Source organism: Lepidochelys kempii, chromosome 19 (genome assembly GCF_965140265.1).
Source record: "Lepidochelys kempii isolate rLepKem1 chromosome 19, rLepKem1.hap2, whole genome shotgun sequence".
NCBI classification, from domain to species: Eukaryota; Metazoa; Chordata; order Testudines; family Cheloniidae; genus Lepidochelys; species Lepidochelys kempii.
Window position 1 is genome coordinate 6,763,384 of NC_133274.1, and position 23,872 is coordinate 6,787,255.

General features: G+C 49.0%; 3 protein-coding genes across 6 annotated transcripts in view; all 3 read right to left on the reverse strand.

Moving 5' to 3' along the window:
• The window catches only part of DCDC2B (doublecortin domain containing 2B), a 17,602-nt gene extending 13,477 nt beyond the window's left edge, over window positions 1–4,125 (reverse strand). For all 4 annotated transcript variants that reach the window (XM_073317722.1, XM_073317720.1, XM_073317719.1 and 1 more), the window contains exons 1-3: window positions 2,817–4,125; window positions 1,122–1,179; window positions 217–293 (exon numbers count right to left, since the gene is read on the reverse strand). In XM_073317722.1, the coding sequence (XP_073173823.1) occupies window positions 217–293; window positions 1,122–1,179; window positions 2,817–3,094 (413 nt within the window). In that variant the 5' untranslated portion in view covers window positions 3,095–4,125. The remainder of the gene's footprint in view (window positions 1–216; window positions 294–1,121; window positions 1,180–2,816) is intronic.
• Window positions 4,126–4,195: 70 nt separating this feature from the next.
• Window positions 4,196–13,479, reverse strand: IQCC (IQ motif containing C). The gene is made up of 5 exons (XM_073317724.1): window positions 13,420–13,479; window positions 9,707–9,850; window positions 8,669–9,014; window positions 6,977–7,098; window positions 4,196–5,436 (listed from the first exon to the last, which is right to left on the reverse strand). The coding sequence occupies exons 1-5, from the start codon at window positions 13,456–13,458 to the stop codon at window positions 5,395–5,397; spliced, it is 693 nt and encodes a 230-aa protein (XP_073173825.1). The 5' UTR covers window positions 13,459–13,479; the 3' UTR covers window positions 4,196–5,394.
• Window positions 13,480–14,399: 920 nt separating this feature from the next.
• CCDC28B (coiled-coil domain containing 28B) lies at window positions 14,400–22,851 on the reverse strand. The gene is made up of 6 exons (XM_073317726.1): window positions 22,388–22,851; window positions 18,733–18,966; window positions 18,017–18,186; window positions 17,561–17,715; window positions 17,278–17,300; window positions 14,400–15,878 (listed from the first exon to the last, which is right to left on the reverse strand). The coding sequence occupies exons 2-6, from the start codon at window positions 18,891–18,893 to the stop codon at window positions 15,824–15,826; spliced, it is 564 nt and encodes a 187-aa protein (XP_073173827.1). The 5' UTR covers window positions 18,894–18,966; window positions 22,388–22,851; the 3' UTR covers window positions 14,400–15,823.
• Between the last annotated feature and the right edge of the window lie 1,021 nt (window positions 22,852–23,872).

Below are 23,872 nucleotides of genomic sequence, written 5' to 3' on the forward strand. Positions count from 1 at the left end.
GTCATCTAAAGAATGACTTAGTCCTGATAGGGAGGAACTTGATCTCAATGAAGGAGGCATAGGTAGAAATAGCAACTAGCTCTGGGAGGGACCAGGGCAGGAATATACCCCTCCAAAGTCAGTTTTCCCCAATTCCTGAGCTCTGGGACTCTGCCTCCAGCCTCCCCAGATCTTCCCAGAAAGGGAATCTTTAGAGAAAAGTCAAAAGGCACTCACTGTATAATGCAGGGCAGGTGGACATTCTTCTGCCATCGCGCTGCCATGTTCAGCTTCTGGGGAGCAACGGGGCGGATCTACAGGCCAGATTCAGCGCACACAAATGTCACTCAAACGCAGAGCTTAGGAGCTGCCTGCCAGGTTGGACTTCCTAACTTGCTGTATGGTCTCATTGCTGCTAGGTGGGGCTTGTTGGCAGGCAAGTCCTGGAGAGCCTCTTCAATCACTCACTCACACACAATCAGCGAATGGGTTGGCAAGGCCAGGTGCATAGGGTTGCCAGGGTTACATCTGTGTATAGGTCTAAGTGTCAATGATGGTGATGGAATGTAAACAAAGGGCTCAGATCTGCTGGCAGTCACCCAGGGGATGTCCCATTGACTCCCAAAGCGCTTTCAGGGCCTTCATTCTTAGGCACCCACATTTATTCCTGTCACCCACACCCACTTCTTCCTGACTCCTGTGCATTGTGCACAACTGCCTCCCCTGCTCGGTTTAGGATTGACATTCTCAGTTCCATTGATGTTTAAATGGGGGTGGGGTCGGGGTGCAGCCAGCTGCTGGTTCTGACAAGCTTATTTATGAGCTGTGGATATTTTGAAGAGATTGGCAGGAGAGCACCCCATACTGCTTTCTCTACAGCATTTGTCATGGTGGGAAGAATGTCACATACCCAGGTAGATCTCACACTGCCCTCCTCCCCCCACATCCTTCACCACCAGGCCCTCATTTAGGGAGTGGTTAGAGGAAGAGAAACACATGCAACCAGCCTTGTAGAAAGTAATTCCCCTGACAAAATTCTCCCGTCCTCTGCTAGTAGCAGGTGGTGTCCTAATCCCTGACCGAGCCTTACATTCTGCTCGCTGTTTGAACAAGGCAACCACCTGTCTCCCACACGGACTCACCTGCATGCCATTTTTTTTCCTGCTCCCACTGAGCTGCTTCATTCCAGGGTTTAAATAGCTGTAAAAACACAGGCAAGAAAATTATCAATACACACCTCTTCTAACCCCCAGCATCCTAACCTGGGGAGAATTTCATTTGTATGTATTAAACTTAATACCTTATTCTAAGTCTCATCAGCATGAATAGAAGTGAAACTGTGGACTAATCAGGCTACAAGAACAAAATTCTAGCTGGTTTTTAACTGATTACGATCACAAGATGGTTATGTCTAGTGTTTACTTCTTTAGAGGTCAATACCAGCAAGAACTGGACCAATGTTAACTGGTTAGGTCACTTCTCAGCTGATAGTTCTTGGCTTCTGCAAATATCTGTATGCCAGTGTTGCCTACATTCACGCTGCAGCCATTCACATTGTATATAAAACTCTCTGCTTCCCAAGTGCTTATCAGCAGGAAATTATCATTTCTTCTGGTTGTCTCTCCCCATCTGCCCTCCAGAATGCTAGACTAACCAACAACTGTTATAATGAAACAATTCTCAGCCAAACAGGCCGAGTTCCAGATACCACATATGCCAACTTCACATTTTGGTGAACAACATGTTTTATCCCTTGAGCGAGACATTGACCAAGACTCCAAGCACTGGCCAGTGTTGCTCAATAAACACAGGTTGACAGTTTCTTCCACAATATTTACTTACTCAGTCCAGTTCATCCCTCATGAAACTTCACTGACTCCAAAGGAGTTATGCCAGGAATGAATCCAGCCCACTATATTTTAGGCTGCATTTGAAAAATAAATACACATTTGGAAATGCCTGCTCCATGCAGAACATAAGAAACCTGGTAGAATGGAGATGATGCATCAGTGGCTGACATTTCTAGGGACGGACACTTGTGATGGAAGCCCACAGCAGATAGCCCCAGCTAACTCCCACTGAGCTCCTTAAGACACAGAGCTGCGTGTAATGCAACGTAATGCTGCACAGCACATACCAACATCCTGCCAGAACATACATTTTTCTGCAGATATTTTCTTATTCTTATAATGTGAAAGATCACCTTGATTTACATTTCCAGTCTCATCCAGCACATCTAGGAATATTCACAGCTGATTCCTGAGTGAAGCAATTAAAAGGACAGATCTCTTCGTTCCCAGTTTCAGGCTAACACACAGCTGATTGTTGCATGCCCTTTAAAATCCCGAATATTAAACTTATTTAAAGTCCCTTTAACTTCCCCAACTATTAATTTTAAGCGTAGATAATCTGATGGGAAGTGAAAACCAAGATTACTGACAAGTTGTTATATTCTTTTGTGCCACACAACCGGCTACACTAAGATTTTCCTTCGATAAAGACTGGTTCTTATGCATGATGAATGAGGCATGCACGAGAGCAGGAATGAGCTGGCTCTGTCAATCAAAACAAGGTGAGACTCTAAGCTCAGCGCTGTCAGCCATATTTATGACAAACCAAACACACTGCATGAATTTCTCATGCACCCCCCATTACCCGCTCAGTCTCCAATTTCTTTCCACACTCTGCCTCTTAAACTCTCGACAGAACATAACACACGCAGAAGTGCTGTCTGTTTTCAGCTGCACAGTTACCTCTTCCTTCCCCAGTAGCCACACAGGGATAGGTATCTAAGGTCACTTATCAAGTCCCGAGACTGAACAGTTTGATCTACTCACTCTAACTTTTTGAACCGCTCAAAGCCAGCTGCCACATACGGGCATCCATTCTGCAGCTCCTCTAGCTCAGTGACCCGGTGGCCCTGCCTGGGGGTGTAGATGTTCCTCACAGCTACAGAGGCATGAATGGTGCTGGTCACCTCATTCAGAAACGCTTCAAAGGTCAGGAACTGGCGCTGGTTCACCACAAACTTCCTTCCACGGAAGAAGGAGTCCCCATTGCGATATACCATCACATTCTTGGCCACAGGGGCCAGAGCAATTGTGTTAGAGCTCATTCCTCTTGAGCTGCGTCCACCCCACTGATCATAGAGAGACAAGCCGATCAGCGCAGGGCAAAGGCTGGAAGAGGAAAACCCCAGCAACCCTTGTGCTAAGCACAAGCCCTTGCTGGCTGTCTCCCTTTGTGCTCCCTCTCCCTTCTCAGAGCTGTGTTCTGAAAGGGACTCTTGACGTTTCCATGGCTGCAGCCCCAGCAAGAGGAGGGAGTTTTGTAGGCCGGCCTGGAGGCTGAGTCACTCAAACGGAGAACCAAACAGCTCCTCAGTACCTCTCCTCTACTACACACAAACAGCACCAAAAGCTCCCTCACAGCCCAGCCCAGCTCCAAAATCAGGAGATCGGATGGCTCAGGAGAGCAGACAGGGCTGATTACCTCCACAGCCCAGAGTGGAGGTGTCTGAAAGTTGTCACTCTCTGATAACTGTGGGACATGAGTTTGGCAGGTGCCAATGCAGCACCTAGTTGACAAGTATCTGCATCACAAAGCAACCCCCCCCCCATCCCCGTGCATTAATTAGCTCCCTAGTTACCATCATCAAAATGGACTATGGAAACTGAACTACTCTGCTGGCCTGCAGGAGAGGAAGAATAGTCCAGTGGCTAGGGTATTAGCTCACAACCGGGGAGACCCAGGTTCAATTCCCTGCTCTGCTGGGGGGGACAGAAAAGTACCTACAACAGAAAGATAGTTGGGGGGCGGAGCTTGAACTGCTGCAGACAAGTCTGGTCAGCTGGCAGAGGAATTCAAGCCAAACACCTCTCATTTATATGACAACCACTCAAAAAATATTTCAATGCAAACAAAGCTATACTTGCCCCGTCTTCTCCCCCTTTCTATTCCACTGCTGAGAGCATAGATTCAAGACATCAGCCTGATTCCCCCATCTCTGCAGAGGGGTGAAGTGAAGCCTACAACAGCTCCTCTCTTCTCTTGAACACAGAGGGCCAAATTTTCATCCTGCTTAAGTTAGTAGCTCATTAGTCTTCAATAGGGCCAGAAAGTTTACATTGGCTGGAACCATCAAATTCTGAAGTACCCCTCCATACGTTTACAGGGCTAGTCTGTACTAAATGGAGTCAAGTCAAAGACATATGCATTAAAGGATGCATCCAACAGCTTTATTTACATCGTGAACAGGTTACAACCTGGAGAGCTTTCCTTCAACATATACTCTGTCATCTGAAGCAACAGCCTCTGCCCATCCCTAGCATTTGACATTATAGCTGAGGTTAGGCTTGCTTTGCTTTTCACTGGATAGTGTCCATGCTAGGTGGAGGGATCAAGACACCATCTAGCCCAGCCAATGGCAGAGACAAATCTGGGGAGAGATCATATTTTATTCAGAAACAAAAATGGAGAACAAATGAGTATGTTCAGGAACTGACACAGTTTTCATTGGAATAGTTCCAGACTCTACATTAAATATGTGTATGATTGCACGTGGAAAGAGATAGAACCCAGAGCATCTGCACTCACAAAGTGTTAAGGGTCTGGGATAGGGATCAACCATGCCATACAGAAAAATCCCCTTTCTGTTGTTCATGGGTTGACCATTAGAACAGGCAACAAAGCCCACTGCGAAAAGCATCTGGTTAGAGAATACATTCTGTACACCCAGGGCCAAATCTTGTGGTTAGCATTCTGCTGGAGTGAAGTCTGCAGGGTTTGGCATGGAGTATTTTGGGATCTCCAAGTCTTGAGAACAGAGTCATGGTATATGGGAGGCAGACTCTTTCCAAATACATGGCTCAGCAAGCTGACTACAAAAAGCCATTCCTACTCTGTGGAGGGGAGCCCATTCCTCGTGTTAAAAGCACCAGGCTGCTTCCCTGCAGATCAGTTCAACCACAAATCATCAACTAATCATTTAAAGAAAAGTACATAAACAAATCAGTCTGGCTGAGATTTCCCTCTCAGGCTCAGTCAGCAGAAATGGGGTTCTTCCGGGTGAGGGCTGAGTAATAACCCCTTCAGTACATATAATGTCCTCCTTAGCGTGGGGCAGATATTTAACACGTGTCTTCACCAAGAGTTTTCAAGTTTAAAAATAAACATCTTCATCGTAACTAATTCTTATTCTGATGAATGTGACAGAGTCCCAGTGGAAGTCACAAGTTAACCATGAAGAACATCTATGCCACAGTGGAGCTAGTGCTTTCCCAGGCAGCTGCAGTTCATGCTGCTCACGCGAGGATTCCCCTCCTGCAGTGGATGGGACACAGTCCAGCTAGTCCCAGAGAACGCTGCTCCTCCATTACAAGGTGAGCATACTCTGCATCCCTCTGAAACAGTTTCCTATCGCTCGGGAGTCCCCAGCCTTTGCCTCAGGATCAAATACTACAAGACAAAAAGGAAATCAAATGATTGCTTAAATCTTGCTAGACTTGAAACCAGAGAAGCATCTGTCTGCCTGTTACCCAGCTACCACTGGAGTCCTCATATGTGGGGAGAAATCCTTAAACATTGAAAGGAACGTAACTGAGGCTTGTAGGGCTAGATTTAGGTGTCTTCCTCCCTCTGCTGGCTACTTGCTCATGGCCAGGCAGAGTGCTCTAATATGCCAAGGATCTGTCCTATGGATGTTGCCTATTCACAAGAGGAGCAAGTGGACAGAGCAGAGGGACGTTGCTAAGTATACACACAGCAATAATCACATGCAACGAAGCACTTTACAAACTTAATTAAGCAGTGCATGCATGCACGCCCACCCAGCCAGGTGTGCATGCGCACGCACACTATAGGTGAATAACCAGGTGTGCACGCGCACGCACACTATAGGTGAATAACCTTATCCCGATGTTATAGACAGGGAACCTGAGGCACAAATTGCAAGGTCCCACAGCAAGTCAGCAACACCTTACCTTAGTCCTAGGCTTAGGCATATAGAAATCTTTCTCCCTTTGTGCCTACAGTTAGAAATAAGCCCCAGCATGCCAGGTTTACCAGTGTTGGGTTGCCTAGCAGAGTACCTGGCATTTTAGACAACATCCTCCATGTTTAATTGTTTTTAGAGTAGGTTATGGTTAAGATTGTCAACCCTCAGTGTCCTTCAGCAGCAGGAACTCTTACTAACACACACACACAGCCCCCGATGACTACATTACTAATCCCATCCACTGTTGCGGGGAAAACACAGAATTCCGTACCCACATCTCGGTAGGAAAGTAAGAGAAACCAAGGTAGAGATCTAGCAGTTGAAGCCAGGGACTTCCAGGAGAGTCAGTATTCCTGCATTCTACCCCTGCTCTGCCACTGACTTAACTGTCTGACCTCAGGCAAGTCACCAAACCTCACCATGCCTCATTTCCCTATTTATAAAATGGATGTGATACCACTGACCCATATCCATAAAGCACTTTGAGACCTTGAGATGGAAGGTACAATATAAGCATTATTCTATCCTTATTTCTTTACCAACTGATCATTGCTAATTCACACTCATGCCTGGAGATTAGCACTGAAGGCAGATTAGCATGTAAGTGAGAGAACACAACAATAAAGAAATAACAGACCCTACCTCACAAAACATATTTGGATAAACTAGATAAACAAGTGTGGTTTAGATTAGAATATGGACTGTAGTACATTCTAGAAGAGCAGTGAAGTCTTTGTAACACACCTATAGCTAACCTCAGCCATATCTTCATCTAATTAGCTGATGTTTACACATGGAAAGTGCTGTACAAGTGTTAAATATTATCATCTCCTGCAGAGAAGAGAAATGCACCTCCATCATCTGATTAAACTCCTATGTAACTAAATATTCATCCTGGAAATCCAATCCCCACCACAGTGATTAACTGCAGATTCCTCTTGCAAACGTTTGTCTGGACAAGCCAACCTCTGAACATACCAAGAGGCAAGGACAGGCTCTTACATTCTTACGGCTCACGATAGCTTGTTGCAGCCACAGCAGCTCCATGGCCAAGTGATTTCGATAGCACTGGAGGTCAGGAAGAGTTTGAGGCAGCTCCTGTTTTATGCTCTTGGATGGGAGCTCTGCACAGAAATGGAAAACAGAGATTAATGCCATTTAAGGGGTTATTTGGTTTTATAGCCTAGATCCTCTTTAGATCCCCTCTTGTGTTCAGAGGCCAGACAGGGGCAGGAGGTACTCTTCCCAAATTCCACCCACAATCCCAGGGGAACTGAATGTTTTGATAGAAGAATCAGCAGTGAAACAGTTAACCACCTTAACATGCAAACTGCTGTCAACAGGTTTCAAAGTCAACAACCCATTGCAACAAAGAGAGGCAGGTCACCCCATTTGGAACCAGAATTCTATTTTGTACTATTCTCGCTTCTCATATTGCCATCATCACTGTAGTATCCAAGAACACACGACTGTTAAACCAAGCCAGTGCACACAGACTTGGAGCAAGCTATTTAGAAAATTAACCTCTTTGCATTCCTCACGTCTTATGAAAGATGCACATCACCTTCCTTGGTTTGCAGAGTCATACTATACAGAAGCTAGTGGGTACAGAAGCTAGCTAATTTTCCTGTGTGGTTACTGCTGGCAAAACTGGGCCAATCAGTCTGTATTATTCACTTTCTGGCTCCATAAGAGGCTGTTTATTTTCTTGTGTCTTGTACATCAAGAGAGAGATACCTTGGATACTAACCTACTTCCAACTGTGTCAAAACAAACACATGCACGCATGTCCACAAACAGGATAAAAATCAAACACTTTTCTGGGTAAAATCCCTACACTCTTGAACAAAATCCATCCTGATGGACTATCAGAGTTTTCTAGAGCTAGAGCCTAGAGTCTTTCCAACACAGTGTTCCCTAGACTCTGCTCTATACTTGATCATGGTGCCTACGTAGAGAGGTTATAACACTGAGATATTGCCTGCTTTGAGGATCTGCAGTTAGTCTCTAGGACCTACAAAGAAAGGAAGTTCCTAACTTAAGCAGCCCAAGCAAGACTATGAGCTTGAAGAGTATGCATAAAGCTGCTTGGAACAGAAAAATCTAGCTTGCTTGTGATCAAAGGCTTTGCAGAAAAATCTTTAATCTGATCTCAAGTACAGCAAGGACCTCCCCCTTCCCCTATGCTAATGGAAGAGGTGACATGGAATGTATTTAGGCTAACAAAGGTTTGGATAAGAGGGTGTATTTTCCCCTACAATTGATGCTCACTGGGAGGCAGAACCTACATTTGGAAAATGGGAAGATTTGAATAAGAGGGATTTTTAGGTGAGAAACCTGGAACCCTGCCCCAAACAGGGGCTGATCAAGGTTTCTGAACTGGTGTGGAACCAAGTTTAGTTTGTCCTTGCAGTTAAATAATGTATATCTGCAATAGGTAATTTCGTAGTGTAGACAAGACCTGGGGGAGGAGATATGATTTAAACAGGAGACTCACGCGAGAGGCCCCAGACTCTATTCTATGCTACCTCTTGGATAAGATTCATTGCTCTAGTCTCTCTGTTGTATTCCTGAGGCTTTTGTCTCTCCAACAATCTAGCTCAGGTGGGTGAGTATGTTGCCAGGTTACACATGCCATGCTGGAAGGGTTCAGAGGTGCTGGCTATAATGTGTATCCCTATTCCTGTTTCTTACCCTGGCTGACTGCAGTAGACCCTGTCTCCGGAACAGTGCTGCTCCATACAGATGATGCATTGCTATAGTTCTTCCATTCCATATTCTCCCCTGACAAGCTGCAGTCCTGTCCAGTGGATTTATCTGCAGCACGCTCTGGATTTTGCTTCACTCTGTTGCTTTCACCTCTTGAAACCATCTCCTCACCTTGAAGCTGGGCTGGAGGTTTCAAGTAACTCCTACAGTCACAGTCCTTTTCTGGTTCTAGTGTCTCAAGAGGACAAAGCTTTTGCTGCCCTTTATCAGTGTTGTTCTGGTCTTTGGATCCAGACTCCTGATCAATTAATCGCTTTACTTTCATCTGCTTCTGGAGAAACAATGTTTGAGAAGTTAAACATGAAGGAGAGTTAACGAATAGAGGGAAGTAATAAAACCATCCAACAAGGTTAGATTCTTCCTGGCCAAGATGATCTCGCTTAGTAGATGTTTGTAACCAGCTCTGGTAACTTTCCTCATTTGTGGGCAGAATGAATTTCTGGAAAGCAGTGAGGAAAGTTACCAGAGCTGGTTACAAACATCTACTAAGCGAGATCATCTTGGCCAGAAAGAAACTAACCTCGTTGGATTTTTTTATTACACTACAAACACTGCAAGAGAGCAAGTCTCAGATAGTGCCTGGTTGTATTATGGACAGATAGGGTCTGTCATGGAGAAGAGAGAGTTGGTTCTTCCAGGCTTCAGCATCACGATTCGGGTGGTTAACACATGGCTAGGTTCAGTCTATAGTGTGAGATGGAAGCTTTAACTTGTCAGAGGACAAGCAGGTTTCCCCAATATGGCTGCAGTTATAGCGTTTAGCCAGACCATAGTTTGAATCCAAACACAAATCATGTGATAATGAAGTCCAGAAACTACCTGCTATATGTAGAAGTGCTGAATACCGTTTTAGCTACACAATTTTTTGTAAGAAATCCCTATTCACAGAGAATATGCCAATCATATCAGCAATGCCAGCCTTTGCCAGGAGCGACAGCGTACCATGAACTGAATGGACCATACCTTTTGAGGAAAGAAAGGCGTTGGTATGAAGCGTCCTTTCCACTGCAACTGACCCAAATCCCCTTCAATCTCCTTTACCGTGTTCTCATAGTCCTCCTGTAAGCTATGGAACCTCTTCCTCACAAGATAACCCCTGACATAGGCCTATGAAGTATAAGACAGAGATCCTTAAATAGTCATAGAGATGGTTGACGAAGTTTCCCAATACAGAGACGATTTGCAGATGCTTCAGAGGGAACGAACAGCACAGGGCAATTTTGAGTGATACATCCCCTGTCGTTCACAACCAGCTTCTGGCATTAGAGGTAGGGCTACCCAGAGCATTGGATTGCGACCCTGACCATCTTGGCTAATAGCCATTGATGGGCCTATTCTCCATTAATTCTTTTTTGACCCCAGTTATACTTTTGGCCTTCACACCATCCCATGGCAACGAGTTCCACAGGTTGACTGTGTGTTGTGTGAAGAAGTACTTCCTCATATTTGTTGTAAACCTGCTGCCTATTCATTTCATTGAGTGACCCCCTAGTTATTGTGTTATGTCACAGGTAAATAAAACACCTCCCTGTTCACTTTCTCCACACCATTCGTGATTTTATAAACCTGTATCATATCCTCCCCTCTACTCATCTCTTTTCAAAGCCAAACAGTCCTAATCTTTTTATTCTCTCCTTGTAGGGAAGCTGTTCCAATCATTCTTGTTGCCCTTCTCTGCGCCTTTTCCAATTCTAATATATCCTTTTTCAGATGAGGTGATCAGAACTATATGCACCATTCAAGGTGTGGGCATACCAATGGTTTATGTAGTGGCATTATGATATTTTCTGTTCTATCTATCCCTTTCCTAATGGTTCCTAACATTACTATTACTTCACAATACCTTAGATTATTAAAACGGAAACAATCATTAATAAAATCTTAGAGCCCAATACTGCAAATGCCATATAAGGCACGATGCTAACTACCCTGATAGTCCCACTTGAGTCAAATAGACTATCAGATATAATGCTTCTGGCCATGAGTAGTGAATATTTGCAGGATCAGGCCCTAACTTATTGTTACTGCCTAGGCAATTTGTTGGTTTATTTTTGTATTTCTTCTGGCTAAGACAGAGAAAACAGCCCATCAATTTCACTGTGTTTCTAGTCAGCGTCACTTTCTATATGTCTAGATGTTCTCTATGTATATAAATCTCCCCACTGTATTTTCCACTGAAAGCATCCGATGAAGTGAGCTGTAGCTCATGAAAGCTTATGCTCAAATAAATTTGTGAGTCTCTAAGGTGCCACAAGTACTCCTTTTCTTTTTGAGAATACAGACTAACAGGGCTACTACTCTGAAACCTGTCTAGATGAAAGCGATTGATCTGAAATAAACAGGTTTCAAACACTACAGGGAGATGTTTGTGTGTGTTTTAAAACTGTTTCCACTGGATTTTGTTTTCTCCTAATTTTCAGTTTTGTAAAACTTATTTTTACAAAGCCTAAATTCTCTCACTTAGTCTTTTTAAAAAGTTTCTTAGAATAGAATGAAGAACACAGTTCCAAGTGTGCTTTTCAAGTCACTTCCTTAGAGGGTAAGATTCCAGGTCTTGGGAAACCTCTTTCATTGAGGAGATACATTTCTCGCCTATTGGGCTATTGCCCCAGACCAGTGGTTAGGTTCTTTTAGAAGGAACACATCCCCGCCCCCGCAGCAAAGCACCAATGATGAAAGTTTCCGAGAAAGGCATCCACCCTTTAAGGAACATGTGGCTTACTTATACCATATTATGGCTTGTCTACCATGTCTCATACCATGGAGCTACTCAGGAATGGCTACTGTGCCTTAAATTCACACCCTACCTTAATCCAAATTAACTTTCAAATGCAAACAAACTCTGAATACAGATAAAAATGCACCAAATTTGAAGTCAATGGGAATTTTGCCACTGACATCAGTAGTGCAGCATCAAGGCCCCTAATGTTATTTGTATATTGTGCCTGTTTCTATGAAACACACAGGAAAAAACTAAAGACAGGCGCACCAAGGAGCTGTGATTGCTCCGGTTTCAGTGAGGGGAAAACTCAGGCCTGGAGTAAGAGAACAACCCACCACCGCCTTCAGTGGTGCTGCACCAGCTTATGGCAGGGAGGTGTTTGACCCAGAGACTCCACACTAAGCGTTAAGTGCAAGAGACAGCAGGAGCTGGGGCATCAGAAACAGATTAAGAGAACTTTGCCCCTTGTCTCCCAAGATGTGCCAACACCAAGATGCACCCCCCCCTCCGATATACAGTCATCCCCCCCAGGGCCTGCCCCAATCCCAGCCCCAGATGCACCACCCCACCCTTCCGATATACAGTCATCCCGCCTGGGGCCTGCCCCAGATACACCCCCCCCACACTCCTCAGATATGCAGCCCTCCCCCCCACGGCCTGCCCCAGATACACCCCCACACACACTCCTCAGATATACAGCCCTCCCCCCCACGGCCTGCCCCAGATGCACCCCCCCCACTCCTCAGATATACAGCCCTCCCCCCCACGGCCTGCCCCAGATACACCCCCCCCACTCCTCAGATATACAGCTCTCCCCCCCACGGCCTGCCCCAGATACACCTCCCCCACTCCTCAGATATACAGCCCTCCCCCCCCACGGCCTGCCCCAGATGCACCCCCCCACTCCTCAGATATGCAGCTCTCCCCCCCACGGCCTGCCCCAGATACACCCCCCCACGCACTCCTCAGATATACAGCCCCCACCCTCACGGCCTGCCCCAGATGCACCCCCCCACTCCTCAGATATACAGCCCTCCCCCCCACGGCCTGCCCCAGATACACCCCCCCACACTCCTCAGATATACAGCCCTCCCCCCCACGGCCTGCCCCAGATACACCCCCCCCACACTCCTCAGATATACAGCCCTCCCCCCCACGGCCTGCCCCAGATACACCCCCCCCACACTCCTCAGATATACAGCCCTCCCCCCCACGGCCTGCCCCAGATACACCCCCCCCACTCCTCAGATATACAGCTCTCCCCCCCACGGCCTGCCCCAGATACACCTCCCCCACTCCTCAGATATACAGCCCTCCCCCCACGGCCTGCCCCAGATGCACCCCCCCACTCCTCAGATATACAGCCCTCCCCCCCACTCCTCAGATATACAGCCCCCACCCTCACGGCCTGCCCCAGATACACCCCCCCCCACTCCTCAGATATACAGCCCTCCCCCCCACGGCCTGCCCCAGATACACCTCCCCCACTCCTCAGATATACAGCCCTCCCCCCCACGGCCTGCCCCAGATACACCCCCACACACACTCCTCAGATATACAGCCCTCCCCCCACGGCCTGCCCCAGATGCACCCCCCCACTCCTCAGATATACAGCCCCCACCCTCACGGCCTGCCCCAGATACACCCCCCCACACTCCTCAGATATACAGCCCTCCCCCCCACGGCCTGCCCCAGATACACCTCCCCCACTCCTCAGATATACAGCCCTCCCCCCCACGGCCTGCCCCAGATACACCCCCCCCCACTCCTCAGATATGCAGCCCTCCCCCCCACGGCCTGCCCCAGATGCACCCCCCCCACTCCTCAGATATACAGCCCCCACCCTCACGGCCTGCCCCAGATGCACCCCCCCCCACTCCTCAGATATACAGCCTTCCCCCCCACCCTCACGGCCTGCCCCACCTTATCCCCAATACCTGCGCGCGCGCCTCACCTGCAGCGTCATCACCAGCCGTTGCTGCTCCGCCGCCATCTTCCCCCGAACCGCCGCTGCCGCTGCCTGGTAACCGGGCTCCGGCCAATGGCGTCATCGAGTGGCGACAGCAGGCAGGGGCTTGGCTCTTCCGCCCCCCGCCCTGCAGTGGCCCCTAGATACTGCCCTCTTGCGGCAGGTGCGGGGAGGAGACCCATTACTGTCGGTCCCACCTCAGTCCAGGCGCCAGCCTGGGGCCAGCAGGGGGAAGGGCAGTGAGCGGCCCCATGTCCAAGTGCCACACAGGCTGGGGGCTCCCCGCTCTGAACCCCTAGCCAGTCAAAGGTAGTGACCCTCTGGAGGGGTATAAGGGGGTCCCCCTCTTTGCCTCCTGACCAGCTGGGTGATCTCACAGCAGAGCCCCATTCCTGTTGGCAGGATGGAGGGGTGGCTGGGCCAAATACAAGTGAGTGACATTATGACCAAGCACAGGGTATCACTCTGCCCCTCAGGTTTGGGGTAGCTGGGCCACTACCCTGGCCTCCTCCTCAGCAAAATTCTGGGGGCACCCCTGCCCTGAACCACCTGCTTTCCAAGGGAATCTTTGCCTCTTTGTCTGGGGTAGAGTAGCTCCCAGTGCTTTACCCCCATGCCTCCTCCATTCAGCCTCAGCCCCATTTTACAGATGGGCTAACTGAGGCAGAGAGCGATTAGGCAAGATTTGCAAGACAATAACAAGCCTCAGGATTTAGGAGCCTAACCCAGGACATTGTCAAAGGAGCTGGAACACGCTCAGCATTTTTTGAAAATCAGGCTCCATTCAGGTGTCTGACATTGGACACCCACTTCCATTAGTCACTTCTGAAAAAATCACAAGCCTAGGGCAGATGCAGGAATTGAACCCAGGAGTCCTGGCTACCCCCTCCTTTGTTTTAAACTTCCATCCATTTTTCCTTCTTTACACCTTAATTAAAGTGGTGGAGAAAACAGCAAAATACCACAACTAGTTTATTTACATTACAATTTCATTATTTAGTGCTACATTCTACTACTAGAAAAACATTTTGACACAAACATACACTCACCTATTCACTTTCAGTGTCAAAGTGAAGCAGCTTAGCTGTTTAAGACTGGATGTGTGTGCAAGTGTAGAAATGTTAGTTGTTTAAACTCCTCTCTTCTTACTTGTGGTGTCTGGTCTAGCAAAGCCATCACTCCTATCCTTGTTGGAATGGAAATATTACCCAGCTCCCATAGAAAGAATTTCCATAAAAGGCCTGGGGTATTTTGCAAGAGGGGTAGTTATAGGCCTCAATACAAAAAATTGTATTGTTGCAAAAATTCAACCATTAAAAAATGTTGGAGGAAAAGGATCAGACAGCAGCATCGGTGAATGACTTGTTACACTATTAGCAGAAACTTTTCTGCGAGCTCCAAAACCTGTTTCATTTCAAGTGATCATACTTCTCCTACGTGGTCTCAGTTCCATGTTGACCGCTGCATTGTGGAACAGGCAGAAGCTAAACCAGCAAAAGCCTTTACTGAGCTTTTCTTGGCTGCTGCTTCTATGTTTACATTTCAGGTAGTTTCAGGCTGGTGACAACTGCCAGATACACAGGGCTGGAGCCAGAGAGATTTTAAATGTCCTGCATAGCTAGTGGCTGTACTTTTCCACTGTTTCACCATCCTGCCTTGGAGGGACAAAGTCTGGGAGCGAGGAAAGAGGGGAGTTCAGTCTTCATGGCCTGTCAGGCCTGGATCATTCTGCTGGGAGGACTGTCAACAAGGAAGCCAGTTACAGCTGTTTGTCCACTAGGAACTTGACTGAAACCCACCAAACTCATTTCACACACAGCCCCTCGAATGGTCCAAACTGAATCAGGGTGGAAGCAACAGCCTGAAAACGAAAGGCTCTATCTCCCCTTAACAATGCTTTGTTTGGATATGGCACCTTTTATCCAGGAATCTCAAAGAACTTTATACAAGGTTGCTTAAGTATCATTAACCCCATTTTTAAAAAAGGGAGGGGGGGCAGGGAACTCAGGCACAGAGAGGTGCAGCGACTTGCCCAAGGTCACACGATGAGCTGGGAACAGATCAGGAGAGAGAACCCAGTATGGCTGATTCCCAGTCTTTCCTCTACGATTTTCTTGTTTACTTTTAAAGTTATCTTGACAATGTTTGGCCTTTTCAGATGCTCTAGAAATCCTGGATTTTGATAGAAAATTATTGGACAACATGCCCCTCCCCCAGCCCAGCCCACCCCCAAAACACTTTCTCTTAGGGGTGTCCTTCCTTTTATACCCCTACATTTCTGTACAGTTCAGAGATGGACATGATGGATTCAAGCTGGTGGAGCTTTCCCTTAGCTCCAGAATTCTCAATGCTGCCCTCTGTCTATGGAGGGACCAGGCAGCCTTTTCAGCTAGGCAGTGGCAGCATCCTCCAGGTCTGGATTCTCCGCTAGATGTAGCTTTTGGCTGAGTTTTACGTTAAGGAAGAAGAATCATCGATCAAGCTGCCACCCCATCACTGACAAGATCCGTGAGGGGAGAGGCTGGAGTTCCTAACACAAACCTTCCAACTGAGCCAGTCTCTCTACCCAGTAGCAACGGCACTGGAACCGGGAGAACTGCGGGCCATGGCCCCTCCACTTTTTAACATGGGCGTAGTTTCGGGAGGCCGGAGGCAGTGTTGCCCCCCCTAAACTGCAAGCCTTGGGCAGGCACGGAGTGGAGCCAGCAGGGGCTGGGCCGTTCCGTGCCTGCCCAAGGCTTGCAGTTTGGAGGGGCAACGCCGCCCCCCGCTGCCCAAACGACATCCATGTTAGAAAGTGGTGGGCATGGCTCCGTGGCCCCTCCGGTTCCAGCACCAGTGCCCTCCCGCCCCCGTACAAAGGTTCTGGCGCCCTGGCTGGTAGCCTGTGCAGCACAGGAACATAGGATTTGTCAATGGTTTGTACCATGCAGTATCCTGCCTCATCAAACCAATGATCCATAGAATATAGCATCTCCCTGCCCCAATGGGACAGGCCAATGGTCAATAAAAAGTCTGGTCTCCTCCCTCCAGCCATGGTCTGTACATGAAACTGTGCAGACAACAGAAAAATACTCCTGGGGAACTGTGCATGGCAGAGATGGGGGAAGGGTTCCTTCCTGACCTCTAGGGAGAGCAGCCTGAAGCAGGAGATTTTACTCCTTCTTATCTTGCACAGCCAATGACGCAGGATTTCCCATACTGGATCACCCCGGCTGGGATTCTGTCTCCAAAAGTGGCCAGTACTACATGCTAATTCAAACTGGTCCCACAGTTATCCAGCTCCTTCATAGACTCAGCCAAATAACTCACTCCATTCATGGCACCTGGTTACCCTTAGCAGTGGATTCCAGCCAGCATCCTTCACCGCTCTGGCTCAGTACATTAGGGCTCCCTCTAACCTCTTGTCCACTGATGGGCAAAGGATGGCACATGCTGCTCAGAGAGGTTACTCACACCTCCAGATTCCACCCTCAGGTGCCTCCTTCCAACCCAACCTTCCCTCTAAAATGGTGTCCTACAGATGTCTCCATGATAGGCTCGCCTGGAAACCTTTGGCGCCAGCAGAGTCCTGACTTCTTTGAAGCCCCTGGCAATTCCCAAGGAGCCTCCAAGCTCTACCGGACTCCCTGCCTAGAGTCTCTGGTAGAAGATGACCAGCATCTATTAATGGCACCTCATATCCAATGCCATGGTCTCGGGAGATATTGGAGAGTGGGGCTCAAGTGTCTCAAAGCTGATTCCCTCTTCCCTGCCCTGCCCGAGGGGTCACCCAGCTGTGCACATACAAAACAGGCCCCCTGAAGAATCCCACAGCCCCCATAGGCCCCGGCAGAAGGATACATGGAGTTGCTGAGCTCTTCCAACTGAAAAGGGAAACAGAACCACCATTAGAACAAGGTGACACAAGCAGCTATGACAAAAAAGGGAACAGGGCTCCGCCTTGCCTTTGAAGATCATTAGGGGGCATTATCTGTATTGTGGTAGCCCCCAGAGGGGGTCGGGGCCCCATTGCACTAGGCACTCAGAGCAGCACGGTGTAAGTGCGGGGCTCGAAGGGAGCAGGGATGTGGTCGAGGGTGGGCTCCGGGGTCAGCCCATGAAGGGGGAACTCTCTGGTACTCACATTCGTCAGCAACTGATCTAGGTTCCTATCTGCCACCGTCTTCTTCTGGTCCTCAGAGAGCTCCTCCACGTAGACATCCAGGCTGAAATGCAGGCGCGCCAGCTTCTCCTGCATCTCCCGGACGTGCTCCAGCTGCTCGAAGGAGCACTCCTTCCCTGTGCCACCCAGGACAGGGACCTGGTTACACTCAGCCACCACGACACATCCTCTTGCAGTAGAGATGCCTAACCCGCTGTCCCAGGGTTTCCCATTGCGGATGGACTGGGCCTGCCCCGGACATCACACAACAGGATGCGTAGCAGGAGCCTCCCCGATTAGCCAGATCTTCCAGCGCCAGCCATGGTGGCTTTGGGTGGCCCTAGCTCCCAGCACCCCAGGGCCAGGCATTGATACGTTGGGGACCTCATTCAGGCTGATGAACCCCCCCCCCCGATAGAGGAGTTGCCCCCTGCTTACCAAAGGCCTGCAGTTTGCCCGAGTGGAAGTCGTTGAGCAGGTTCAGCAGCCCCCCCTCCATCTCATAAACATCTGAGACGTCAGTCAGGAAGGAGTGCTGCAGAGGGGCCCCCAGTGCCGCGCCCCCACTGCCCCCAGGCTGAGGCAAACGAGATTTCTCTTTGTTCACCCTAGATAGAAAACACAAACCCACATGAATGTTGCCGGGAGGCCTTTCCATGCCAAGAGATGCGGCCTCCTAACTCGTTCGCCTTGTCTTTCCTCCAAGGAGCTCACCGTGCTGAGCCCCCCACACAACAGAGATAGGGGACCCAAGAGACGCTACCACCAGTCCAGCAGTTCTGCATGATGCAGTGCGCTGGTCTAGCCTGTGTGACCATGTTGCACCCAACCACTGGAGGGAGACAGGTATAGCAGCCTGCTCCTTACAGCTAAAGGGGGCTATTGCTGTAGCTCCAGTCCTAAAAAATAAAAAATCATCATTTCTGGAGTGTGTTCCCAGCATTTGCAGTAAGTGATTTGCTGGAAGGTGAAGCAGCGTTCCAGTACAAAGTGCCGGGCTGGCACCGCAGAGCGTTCCGGCACAACTCGAGCCCTGGGTAGCTCACGCAGGAGTGGCCTGTGGGGTTTTGGTGCTCGCGGTCTCAGGTGTAATACCTGGGGACAGGCAGCATTTGTAACCCAGGCTCCCCATCATCCCAGCCCCCAGCACTGACCTTTTGAACTTGGCCCGTTGCTTTGGTGAGGGCAGGTGAGGCAGTCCCAGAGAGAAGGTGGTGCTTTTGCTGGTGGGGACGGGCAGCTTGCGCAGAGCACTGGATGACGCAGGCTGAGCTAAGCCAGGCTTCGGACTCCTCTTCTTCTTCTTGTCTTCCATCTTGAGAACCCGATCCCCAGGCGGGGGCCAGTCGCAGGCTCAGTAACACACTGCAGCAAGGAACCTCTGGGCACTGAAAGAAGGAGACACTGTTCACAAGGGAGACAAAGCCCCTATCTTTCAGCCCCTTTCTCCAGCGTAGGCTATTCAAGTGCAGACAGAAGTTGCTCCCGTGTGGATAACTTACAACAGGGGTAATCAATCAGCGGACCGCAGGCCCAAGCCAGACTGCCAGACGCTTTTGAACAGACCCTCCCCAGCATATTTTTAATTGACTTATTTTTTATTATTGTCTCTGGAATCTGGACCTTCCCTATATCTAGGCTGAGAAATTTGGACCTTGACAAAAAATAATGGATTACCCCTGACCTGGGGGCTAAGAAAAAGAATGCTCAGTACTGCTCAGATTTCCCTCTGCCCCAGATCAGGAGATCCGCCTGAGATATTTATCTGAGCACTTCACAGTCTTGAGGGTATTTATCCTCACAACACTCGTCTGAGGCAGGGAAGCGAGGCAGGGAAGCGTTATCCCCACTTAATAGATGGGGAACTGAGTCACAGAGGGGACTCATGCAAGGTCACACAAGTAGTACGACAGAGCAGGTTTTGAACCTGGTTCTCCTGACCCCCAGGTTAGCACTTTAACCATGGGGCTTCTTTTCCTTTTCACCAGGAAGCATTTTTCTGAAGGGTGGGAACAACACCCAGAGCCTCTCCAGAAACGGCCCCTGCAGCAAGGGGTGTCTGCAAACAGGAGCCAGGAGATGAGTCAGGAAAAATTACACAACCAAATGACCAATAGAACAGGGTCCAGACAACCTGCTTTGCCCAGCCTCTAGTCCTGCCTCACTCCCCGTCTCTCCCTTTGGGTCATGAGTGCTAATGTGAACTGGATGCATCTGTGACAATGAGTTCCACTGAAACTTCTCTTTTCAGCCAGGAGGATCCTCAAGTGCCTGCCAGACCAGGAGCCACACCATCTGCTGCTGAAATGTGGCCACCTCTGGGATAAGTGGGAGCTAGATACAGGAATGCATGTAACCCCCTGTTCAGCATGTATTACATATCCCCCTTTATGCCCATTACATTGACGGCAGACCTCTGATGCAGGTCCCAGCTGGAGGACTCAGGCCTATAGTGGCTCATGCTCTTAGCTCTGGAGGTCCCCAGTTCTGTCCATGCTGAAGGTCACTTGCATGGTTTTGCATCTCATCCAGAAGAGGACAGCACCCTGGTAGCACAGGACCCTTAGCACCATGCTGGGGCCAGCATTACTTTCATTCACAGGCACTTGTGTTGCCAGTGGAGGTTTCCTATCAGTACAGTGCATGCCACAGAACACTGACTACTCACTGCCCCAGGAAGATGCAGTAACCACAGTATCCTTTTCAAACCAGTCACTATGTTGAGCGGGGCCCATTGCCCTTACCCAGCTTGACCCTGCTTAACAAGATCAGATGAGATCATAGCCTGAGGGATGTATTTGGTTCTCAAGGCATGAGAAGAAATATTTAAATACTCACATGTCCAAACAAGCACATACCCTGTGTCTCCCCCCGCCCTGGTGCCTTTCCCAAAGTTTTACTTTCTCTTCTTTCTACATCTGTCCTCTAAAATATTAAAATGCACTCTATGTGTGAGTATATTTGTAAGTGTCAAGGCTCTCTTTGTATCTAACAAGACAGGGAGGTGGGGGCAAGGAAATAAAGCAGCTATTCAATTGTTCTCCAAGTGCTGTATAAAAATTTTAGCATTTAAGAAGAATCAAAATCCTGGTTTTTAAAGTGACACTCCCAAGCAAGCATTTAACACTGATCAGTCATAATCTCAACCAGCAGATGATATCTTCCTACTACAGATCCTCAGCTGGCCTAAATCAGCATAGCTCCACTGAAGTCAGGAGTTTGCCAATTTACACCAGCTGGGGACACAGCCCATTGACCTCCATGGACCTAGATTGATTTACACCAGCTGAGGATCTGGCCCATTACATTCAAACAGAAAAGGCCAGGCTGGAAAAGCAGACTAAAGCTCAGAGTAAGAGCCCAGGTCAAGAAGAGAGGGTCAATGACATTCTGGGTGTTTTTTTTTTAAAGTAAGAGGAATTCAATGAAGGTGTTGATAACACTTGCTCTGGGTTTATTTCTATTTAATTAATTACCTGCAGTGATTTTTGACCTGCACAATCTAGTATTATTTATAAATAACATTTTATATTTAAATGAACAATCAAAAGGCTGTTTGGTCATTTTCTCTGTTGTTTTGTTAAGAATTAGGCAAAAGGGGCCCTAGGGAGCAAATTGTGCACCTCCCAGAGATGGGGCAGGGCAAGATTCACCCACCCTAATGTTCTTCAAGTCTGAGGGGGTAAAGGGGAAATCACGTCAGGCAGGGAAAGATGATTTGGATCTCCAGCCTCAGCAGAGACTATCAGTTCCCACTGAGAGGGTTTGTTTTGTTTTAAACATACACCTGATAGGAGGTCACTGAATGAAGACAGCTTTAAAGTACTGCTGACATGGGATTTGAACCTGTGACAAAGATATGAAGGGCTCTATCCCACCACCCTAAGCTGTGCAGAACTCTGTCTATATTCTTTAGAGACTGTACATTTCAGTACGGGGCTCCTGTGTGTTTGTACAATGCCTCCTTGAACAATGGAGCCCAGATCCCAATCAAGGCCTCTACGCCCTACTGCAGTCTAGGATTCCTAATTACACTGGAAATTTAGCCTGGAAACACTTTGGCAGGTCGAACCAACAAGCCCAAGCCCAAACCCAGCCCTTGGCATGGCGCTATCTCAGCGGAACTGGGGCTCCTTCCGACTTTATACCGGCCCCATTGATCAAGCTTTAATAAAACACAGCAGGGCTCTTGCTAGTCTTCCTCCATACGCCATTCCCATTGTTCTGTACAATGGCACCTCCGCTGAAACTGGTCGCTGCTGGGTCTGATCAAAGCCCTGTCGTAGGTGGTGGAAACAGATCCCTCTTTGTTCAGTATGAAAATGGCTGTGATTCCTAAGAAGTTACCCAGACAGTTACTTCAGAATATCGCGGTTTGGTTTTGGTTTTTTAACTAGCAGCATATCCACCCTCCACCCCCCAGACACTGGACAGCCATGAGCAGATTCAGAACCGATCTTCATTCCCACCCTAGCATTGCACGCCTGGGGAGCGAGCTCCACCCGGGAAGCCGATTTCCAGAGAAGAGAAAGGCCAAGATCCGGAGGACAGCAGCCGCCCCTCCCCAGCAAACTGCCGGGCTGCCCCGCACGATGGTCTCTAACCTCCCTGCTCCCCACCCCTCAAAAACCCCGCAGCAGAAGCCGCCGCAGATTAGGGCTGCGCAAGCCCCAGCGCGCTGAGCAGAACCCGCAGAGCGCCGCTGTAGCCGGGCCGCGTTCCAAAAGGGAACGTTCGCCCTGTCTCCGTTCCACCGCCCGTGCCGTGCCGTGCCGTGCCGCGCCGAGCACCCTCCGAGGTGACACTGACCTGAGAGGAGCCCCCCGCGCCAAGGCTGCAGCGGCCTGACCCCGCTCTGCTCCCAGCGGCAAGGCGCCCTGCAAGGCTCGGTGTCCACAGGGCCCCGGCGCCAATTTGCATTTAAAGGGGAAGGGGCTTTCCTCCAGCTCCCCTCGCGTCCAGGCGAGGCTCTTCAGACGCGCAGGCCGATGGCCGGGGATCAGGTCACTCGCGCCCCAGGGCAGATTTTGCCTTCATTCCCGCGTAACGCCTCCCCTGCCCTGACTTCAGTGGGGGCCATGGCTTGGCGGCCGCCCGCTTCGTGAGAAGAGCGGAGTTCAAGCCCGGGGTCTGCATGTATGTCCCTGGGTTCCCCGGCCTGTTTTCATGGTCAGTGACCAAACACAGAACAGCTCCAGTGGTGTGAAACTGCAGGGTCACTGTCTGCCTCTCTGTCACAGGCACGGGGCGCCGCCAGAGTGTTCCTTTACTGCCGCTGAGGATCTGGCTCAGAGTCTCTATCTTTCCTTTCCTATTCAGAATATATTCCAATGTTCCTTTCAGCAGAAATGTGTATTGAAACCGCTAGACTCATCCAGAGGAGAGGGTGTTGCCAGCATTCACAATTTTATCTTGAGTCTCAGAACATAGGGTCTTTTCTTCCTAAAGCCCCAGCTCATGGAGTCATGTGATTATCTCAGCTTAAAAGAAAAATAAGCTTCTAAGTAGGGATAGGATACAGAGGGACCTAGACAAATTGGAGGATTGGGCCAAAAGAAATCTGATGAGGTTCAATAAGGACAAGTGCAGGGTCCTGCACTTAGGACGGAAGAATCCAATGCACCGCTACAGACTAGGGACCCAATGGCTCGGCAGCAGTTCTGCAGAAAAGGACCTAGGGGTTACAGTGGACGAGAAGCTGGATATGAGTCAGCAGTGTGCCCTTGTTGCCAAGAAGGCCAATGGCATTTTGGGATGTATAAGTAGGGGTATTGCCAGCAGATCGAGGGACGTGATCGTTCTCCTCTATTCGACATTGGGGAGGCCTCATCTGGAGTACTGTGTCCAGTTTTGGGCCACACACTACAAGAAGGGTGTGAAAATATTGGAAAACGTCCAGCGGAGGGCAACAAAAATGATTAGGGGACTGGAACACATGACTTATGAGGAGAGGCTGAGGGAATTGGTTTCAGAGTAGCAGCCGTGTTAGTCCGTATCCGCAAAAAGAAAAAGAGGACTTGTGGCACCTTAGAGACTAACAAATTTATTAGCGCACAAGCTTTCGTGAGCTACAGCTCACTTCATCGGATGCATACAGTGGAAAATATAGTGGGAGATTTTGTATACATAGAGAACATGAAACAATGGGTGTTACCATGCAGACTGTAACAAGAGTGATCGGGTAAGGTGAGCTATGACCAGCAGGAGAGCGGGGGAGCGGGGGGGGGGGAACCTTTTGTAGTGATAATCAAGGTGGGCCATTTCCAGCAGTTGACAAGAACAGTAGTGGGGGGG